This window comes from Perognathus longimembris, chromosome 28, assembly GCF_023159225.1.
Source record: "Perognathus longimembris pacificus isolate PPM17 chromosome 28, ASM2315922v1, whole genome shotgun sequence".
Classification (NCBI taxonomy): domain Eukaryota; kingdom Metazoa; phylum Chordata; class Mammalia; order Rodentia; family Heteromyidae; genus Perognathus; species Perognathus longimembris.
In genome coordinates, this window is record NC_063188.1 from 1,856,277 (window position 1) to 1,864,865 (window position 8,589).

General features: G+C 44.6%; 1 protein-coding gene across 1 annotated transcript; it reads right to left on the reverse strand.

The window, feature by feature from the left end:
• Nucleotides 1-6,651: 6,651 nt before the first annotated feature.
• On the reverse strand, nt 6,652-8,314 carry Pnma3 (PNMA family member 3). Its single transcript, XM_048336725.1, has one exon. The coding sequence runs from the start codon at nt 8,238-8,240 to the stop codon at nt 6,867-6,869; it is 1,374 nt and encodes a 457-aa protein (XP_048192682.1). The 5' UTR covers nt 8,241-8,314; the 3' UTR covers nt 6,652-6,866.
• Nucleotides 8,315-8,589: the final 275 nt, after the last annotated feature.

Below are 8,589 nucleotides of genomic sequence, written 5' to 3' on the forward strand. Positions count from 1 at the left end.
GGTCCAGCACAGATACAGTAGGAAACAGGAGGGCAATGAATTACCTCTCTAAGAGTAAACGTCCCTTTCACAAGAAAGTCTAGACAATTTTTAGCAGACTATCAAAAGCCCATCAGCCTTGCCTTCTTCTTCTTCTTCTGGGTCAGGTTTTTGGGGAAGGCAGAATTCTGAGAGGTGCTGGAGTGGTGGGGGGGGCAGGTGTAGAAAACTGCAAGTGACAATGGCCCTGCCTGCATAAGCATACCATATGTAAACTAAAAGTATTCACACTAAATTATGACTCTGGATTTGTTAAAGGGCAAGAACACCTTCCTTACCCACCTCACAGGCATTGTCAGTCAAAATGAGATGTGAGGCATGGCCAGGATATAAGTAAGTGAAAGGCAGAAGTGGCCAATTCTTGTTCTCATTTCCTGACTAATTGGAGTCCTATTCAGAATACTATTATGTAAACCTTTATCCTTAAAGTCTTCTCTATATTTTCCACTAGCAATTTCAGTTTCTGGTTGTACATTAAGAGTTTTGATCTATACTGAATTAATTTTTGTACACGGGGAAATACAGGGATCTAGTTTCAGTCTTCTACTGGTGTAGATCCATTTTTCACAACACCATTTGTTGCTTTCTTTTCTCTGTCAAGAGTTTTCGACATCTTTGTCGAAAATCATATGGCTGTAGCTGTGTAGAGTTGTTTCTGGATTTTCTCTTCTATTCCAATGATCTACATGTTTGCTTTTTCTCCAGTACGATGTTATTTTTACTATGACTGTGTGCTGTAACTTGATCAGGTAGTGCGATACTGTTAGCATCGACCATTTTGCTTGAGATTATTTGGGTCTTCAGGGTCTTTTTTGATTACATATGAATTTAGGATTGAAGTTTTTGTTTGTGAAAAAATGGCATTAGAATTTTGTCAAGTATTGCACTTTTGGCAGTTCTCCACTTTCATAATAATATTTTTGCCTTTTTTGTGCTCATGGGAGGTCTTTTCATTTTTTCATAACATCTCTTTGTTCCTGGAAAGTTTTATAGTTGTTATTGTAGTGGTATTTCATCTTCTCTATTAGGTTTACTTCTAAATATTAAAATTTCTGGAGGCTATTAAAAAGGGAATTTTCCCCTAGTTTATTTCTCAGCCTTTTTGTTATTGGGATATAGAAAAACGTACTGCTTTGTGTTTTGGTTTTTAAATCTTACTGTTCTTAGTGTTTGTGAAATCTCAGGGTTTTTTTGGTGGAGTCTTTAAAGTTTCAAGTACCAAGTCATGACTTCTGCAAGTAGGGATCATTTGGCTTTGTTTCCTCCTTGTAACTTTTATTTCTTTTTCCCTCTTTTAACTGCCAGACAATTCAAGCATAATATGATTGGAGAGAATTGACATCCTTGTCTTGTTCTTCATTTTAGAGGAAATACTTTCAGTTTTCCCCATTTAGTAGGATTGAGCTATAGGTTTATTATATATAGCTTTTACCTTATAGAGTTATGTTCTCTTTCTCTTCCTAGTTTATCATGAGAAATATTGAATGTTATCATTTTTTCTGTATTTATTCAAATGATTAAATGTTTTTGTCCTTTATTCTGTTCATGTGCTATATTACTTTTGTTTATTGATTTTCATAAATTGAACTGTCCTTCCATCCCTGCAATTAAACCAACTTGTTTGTGATACCTATTTTTAATGTGTTGTTGACTTCTGTTTCGTTTAAATTTATTAGGTTATATGGGTTTAGGAATTTACTCATGTCTTCTAGATCTCTCATATTATTAGAATAAAAATGTTTGAAATCTTCCCTAATAGTTCCCCAAATTTCATAGATATTTGTAGTGATATGTCCCTTTCTCATTTCTAATTTTGTTAAATTGAGTATTTTCTCTTTTGTTTAGATTGACTAAGGGTTTTTCTGGCATTTGTGTTTTGGGATTTTGTTTTTGTTTTTGTTATTGTTTTTCTGGTCCTGGGTCTTGGACTCACTGCCTGGGTGCTGTCCCTGGGCCTTTATTATTTTTTTTTCAAAAGGCTAGTAGCTCTACCACTTGCTCCACAGCTCCACTTCTAGCTTTATTGGTAGTTGATTGGATTGACCTGGACTATGATCCTACCCTTCACATTTCCCACATAGCTGAAGTGACCAGAATGTGTTACCATGGCCAGATATTGTTGAGATAGTTTTTTTTTTTAATGATTTCTAGTTTTATTCAATTGTGGTCTGATAAAACATAAGAACTTATTTCAATTTCCTTGTGTTTACTAACACTTGATTTATATCCTAAACCATTATCTATTTTGGAGAATGTCTTAAGCTGCTAAAAATAAATGAGTATTCTGGGGTAGAATGTTCGGTAGATGCTTAAGTATATTCCCTCTATTGTAATATTGAAGTTTGGAGTTCTATGTTGACTTGTCTGGATGACAAAAGAGTTGGGTATTGAAGTGACCTTACATTCATTGTGAGGTATAATGTGTGTGTGTATATCCAATAGTGTTTGCTTTATCAAACTGGATGTGCCAACATTCCGTGCATATATGTTTATTAAGTTTTATATACTCCTGATGTATTTTTCAATACTAAGTGTCCTTTTTTGGTGCTTGTAACTAATTTCAGTCTGAGGTAAGTTTGTTACACTTACACACACACACACACACACACACACACACACACACTGTGGTTTGTTTAAGTCTCTATTTTCTTGGAAAATCTTGTTCTGTCCCTTTTAATTTAAGCCTATGAATTTGTCAGTAAGGTATCTTTCTGGTAGGCAAAATAGTTGAGCCATGTTTCTTAACTCATTTTCCAGTCTTATGGTTGGGAAGTGAACACTATTTGAATTATTATTGGAAGTCCTGTAGTAGTTCCTGCCATTTTATTGCTTTTATAAATTTTCAGTTTTCTCTGCTCATTTGCTTATCCATGCCTCAAGTAATTTTTTCCTGTATTTTTATGAGTGTATTCATCTGTCTCTTTTGTGTATAGAATTCTTTTAAGTACACTCTGTAGTGCTGGCTTAGAGGATATAATTTCCTTTAGTTTTTGTTTGTCATAGGATGTTTTTATATCTGCTTCAAGCAAGAAAGATGACTTTGCTGGATATATTAATGTAGCTTCGAATTTACTTTTTTTCCATGACTGAAACACACCATTCCATGCCCACTTTGCTTTAAAAAATGTTTCTGGTAAAAAATCCTGTGCGCTAGAGGAGTGACTGAGGTGGTAAGAGTACCTGCCTAAAATCCACAAGTTCCAGAGTTCAAACTCTGCGAGAGAGAGAGAGAGAGAGAGAGAGAGAGAGAGAGAGAGAGAGACAGAGACAGAGAGAGACAGAGAGAGACAGACAGACAGACAGACAGACAGACAGAGACAGGAAGGAAGGAAGGAAGGAAGGAAGGAAGGAAGGAAGGAAGGAAGGAAGGAAGGAAGGGAAGAAAAGAATCTTGCACTGCCTTAGGATGCAACCTTATTTGCAGATAGGATCACTGTAGATTTAATGGTTAAATTTAGATGAGGTGAAACTAGAGAACGATGGGTCCCAGATCCAATAGGACTGATGTTCTTATCAAAGGACAATTTGAACACTAATACTGACATCCACATAGGCCACGTGCCATGTGAAATTTTCTGGGATTCTATTACATGCCAAGAAAAGCCCAAGGCTCCCAGAAATAGGCTGAAAAGAATGCAACAGATTCTTCCTTAGACCTTCTGGCTGGCATGAACCCTCTTGGCACCTTAATCACACTTCTTGAATCCTGTATGTAATGTGCAGCAAGAATTTTCTCTTTTTGAACCTCCAATCTTCTAACATATACCTTCATACAAATCCCCATGGATTTACTCACAAGCACAGCGTTAGATTTATACACATGGACTCATGTACTCAGTGTTATTGATACATACCAAATTATTCTACTATCACACATATCTATGTACACATATTTACTCATAAAAATACATGTACTATCACACACATTCATTCACACTGATGGTAAAGAAATACTCAAATAGACAATAAATGCATTCACACACTATCTCGCATACTCACACATACTGAAACATATTGAAAAACATAATACATTCACAGTCATTAGCACATATTCACAAATAACTGACAGGTTCATACACAATATCCACTGTCTAACGTAAGCTAATATAATATCCACTGTTATTCAATTGGTAGGTCAGAAGTTTATACATTTTCATACATCTTCTCATACTTGTTCACATACAAGGGATGAGATTGACACTCCAGATGTGCCGTGAGTTCTACCAGCACTAGTAGCAAACCTGGGCCATTTGCTTCAGTCTGATGACACCCATTCTCCCTTTAATGTTATGCCCACTTACTTCTGAAGAGCTCCCTTGTACCTTTGTGATTCAGCTATGATTAACTACACCTACCAATGCCCTGTGAACTGCCAACTTGCTAAGCTAGGTTTTTTTTAATCCGAATCTATAAACCACTGTCGGAGTCATGAGCACTTCTGCAGTTAGGACACACACTCCATATCCCTTGGGAACCTTGCCCTACATATTCCTCAATGTTAGCTCAGGTGCTTTTTGTTTGATTGTTGTTATTTTGGATGGTCCTGGGTCTTGAATTCTGGGCCTGGGCACTGTCTCTGAGTTCCTTTTGCTCAAGGCTAACACTGTACCACTTGATCCACAGCATCACTTCTAGCTTTTTCTGTGATTAACTGTTGATAACAGTCTTGTGACTGCCTTCAAACTGTGATCCTCAGATTTCAGCCTCTTCAGTAGCTACAATTACAGGCATGAGCTACCAGTGCCTGGCTAGCCTCGGTGCTCTTGACACCTCAATCCAACCCAACCCATCCAAGCAGAGGCAGGACACAGGGAGAACATTAGTGAAATTTATTGAATTTGCTGAAACCATTGAGGAAAAGGAGGTGAAAGCAAAGACAGGAACTCCCCACAGCTACTAGGAGCCATAGACTCTGGGACCTACTCCTGATGAGTTGCTTCATTTGCATATCCTACACACACACACACACACACACACACACACACACACACACACACACATCCCCCACACACAGTCCTTCTTGCCATGTTGTCCTTGCTGCAAGCCCCACATTTGCCTTTTGTCAGGGACAATGGTCTCTGGCAATGTCCACTGTCTTCAGGATCACTTGCTGTTTGGGTTGGCCCTGCCTATGGTCAGCACAGGACAATTCTGAGATGCTGGAAAGAACAGCAAGGACTCACTTCCACCAAACAAAGGAAACTCAGTCACAACTAACAACAGGAACATAACATCAAAATAATGTCACCAGACCCCCACTAATCTCTGGTCCAGGTCTTCTTGCCCAAGTTTAAAGTCAGGTCACTGGAAGGCCACTCCTTTGTCATCCATGCTTCCTGATGGCTCCTGAGACTGGGCTTGGGGCTTCTGGGGCATCAGTTTTCAGAGAAGAACATAATCCACACATGTGCACACAGGTCCACACGAACTAGTGGCAGGCAGCAGGCTAGATCTATAGCAAGAAAGCAGAGGTTGAGCTGCTGGCACTGGACAGTAGCAAGCGGAGCCTTGTGTGGCACAGGAGGAAGCACATGTCACATGCCCAGGCATAGAGGTGGCTGCCCAGTGGGCTAGGACCTCTGCCTGGGATTCATACACACTTCATGCCTTTGCACCGGAGAAGTGGTTAGTATGTGGGGGCAGTGGTGGTCATTGCTTGACAGGTGGGGTAAATACAGGGCTTTTAGGTAAGGGTGGGCTTTTCCACGATAGGAAGTAGCCTATCTGGGGCTGGTACGTGGAACTGGGATGGGATCCGCCACTGGGGAGAGGCGTGCAGCTGGCAGTTTATGATCTTCAGGCACCCTCATGTAGGCTGGTGTCTTACAGATGCCTCCAGCTCAGCCACCCGAGTTGGCAGGGTTTGAACTGGTCTTGGCCTTATCAGCTGCTGAGTTGTAACTTGCCATGCCAGGCTCCGGTACTCCCTGTGCGCTATCTCCGGTTCTCCAGCCTCCTGCAGGAACAAAAAGAACAAAACAACCCCACCCCAAGTCCTCCCTTCCTCCACCACCTCTGTTAGAACAAAATCTGCCCGGCACTCCCACTCACTCCCATGGCAGTGCTACAGAAGTGACCCAAAGAGCTCCCCCCACCCCGTGCCCACTTGTAGTGTGTCCTGAATGTTGGGTGTCCTTCCCATACAGCCCTGTGTGCTGTAGGGGAGGAAAGTGCCTCTGGGTGTCTGTGGTCTCCCAGGGCCTCTGGGTCCAGGGACCCAGCCTTACTCACGAAGGGGCTTCAGGATACTGCCCTCCTGGGGTTTCCCAAGAGCAGTGTACATGACCCTGAAGATAGGCTGGAGCCTGCGGGGTCTTCTCTGTCCTGCAGTACTGGGTCTTTCTGGCTTGGGCTGCCCTGACGCAGGCTTCTTCTTCTGCCCAGTGCGACGTGATATTTAATGAGCAGGCTTAAATCAGAGCTCCCATGGTGGACATGTGGAGGTGGCCTCGAGACTGGGTTGACACCCAGACCACAGCCCCCAGCTTCACCATCTGTGGCCTCTGCTTCACTGAGGTTCACAGTGGAGTTCTTGGTGCTTTCTGGGCTGGGTGTGTCAGCTTCCTGCATGCATTTCTTGCACTTCATGGAGCTCTTGTATGTGGCCTCCACAGCGTTGGGTGCATTTTGGTCTTGGTTGGTGACAGTTGGTGAAGGGTGAGGGGGTCTGGCTTGGGCCTGGCTGTCCTGTCTTCCTGCTCCCTCAAGTCTCCTGCTATTTGTCTGGACTATGCCTTTCCATTTTTTCAGTATGTCTTTTGTCTGCTTAACCTGTGGTAAAAAATTATACCTTGTTCTCTGACCTTGGACTTGGGTTGGCTCTTGTCTCAAGCCCAGCTTCCGTTTCCCAACTTTCTACTTGCAGCCTGCTTCTTCTGCCTCACCAAGAGCAAGTTGGAGGGGTTGAAGCACTGTACCCTGATGTGGCCATCTTCTCCACAACTGTAACAGAATGTGTGGTGGTTCCGGTTGCCTGCACCTCGAGAGCCACCTCTCAGCATACTGCCCTTCCAGCCTCTGCTGCCCCTCTGGTTACGGCGATGATGTTGGGAGCCCTGGGGGCCTTGGGAAAGCCAGGTCTGACCGCTTTGCTCAGAGGCGGAGAGAGAAGGCCCGAACTCACTGATTGTGCCTGAGGGTCTTCGAGATAATTCCACAGGTTGCAGGAACTCCCTGTCTGGACCCACGGTGGCCTCCCACTCCTCCTCTTCACGCAGGAACTTCACCAGGGCCAGGAAACCTGGTGGCTTCTTGCGCTGATTCATCAGCTTAAGCTTGTCTCGAAGTTTGTCAGTAAGAGTGGCTCCGTCTAAGATTTGTTTCAGGCGAGTTTGATTCACACTCTTCCGTGGTATTACATTTTTTTCAATAGCTTTTTGTAGCAACGGCTCCAAACGTAGCACGAAGTTGGAGACTTTCTCTCCTGGCTCCTGGTAGGCCTCAGCAAATTTTATCTGAGCCATCCTCCCATTCTCTACAGGCCCAAACACCTGCTGCAGGGCCTCAAGGCACTCTTTTACAGTGATGCCAGGATTATTGGCCCGCAGCACACTGATCACCTGCAGAGCAGGACCTCGAAGGCATTCTATGAGCCTGCGCCTCTTTTCCATCTCAGGCACTTGCCACATTTGTAACATGTCCGTGGTGTGCTCAAACCAGGCCTCAAAGGCTGACATCCCTGGGACAGGTGTGGTGTTTCCAGAAAACACTCTTAGCTGTCGGTACAACATTTGCTCTAGCAGAGGCTGAACTGTTATCTCCAGGGTCTGGGTCCAGTTCCAAACTTCTGGGTTAAAAGCCAGCCTAGGAGCAGAATTAGTATAGGACCCGAGGATTCTATTAATGTCAGACACCGTTCTTCGCTCTTCGTCTAACAGGTGGTTTAGTCTATTAAGAAATTCACCATCTGAATTAGGAGGTTCTACAATCACCTCCCAGGGCCCGTCCTTGCCTAGTATTTCTCTGGGGACCGAAGCGCAGTCAAAATCTTCTGCAAATTCCAGTAGACAGGCCTTGGCATTCTCCTCCCTTCTAAACATCCTACCGATGACCCTGTATCTTCCCAGGTGCCTGAGAGCCAAGTGCACAGTGTCCTCAAACTCATCCTCACTACAGTCCTCGGGAATGCCGAGGATTAGCATGGATCGCTGGCTGGTCAGATGCTCCCCTCTACACCAGTCCTGCAACAGGCTCAGTGGCATGTTTGAAACTTGAGCGGGTTCTAATTGGTGTGGAAACACAAAACTTCGAGCCCAAAGTTCCCGTGCGGGTCTGCACTGCCTGTGAATGCGGAGGGGGTGAGAGCGCGGTGAACGCCCGCCCTGCAGCCCACCCCAGCCCCGTGCCCCCCAGCTCCGGCGCCGGCTCCTCTCCGCGGGGACCCCAAGGCGGCCTTCCACCGCCCCCTGGTCGGCCGCCCCTGCGGGGCGGGGCGGAGCGGGTGGGGTCGGGTCGGGTGGGCGTCGGTGCGCGCCCCGAGCCCGGCGCCCCGCGCTGCCGCAGTGGGTGGGGGCGCGGCGCAGGGCGGCTGCCCGGGTCCCGCGGGGGCGC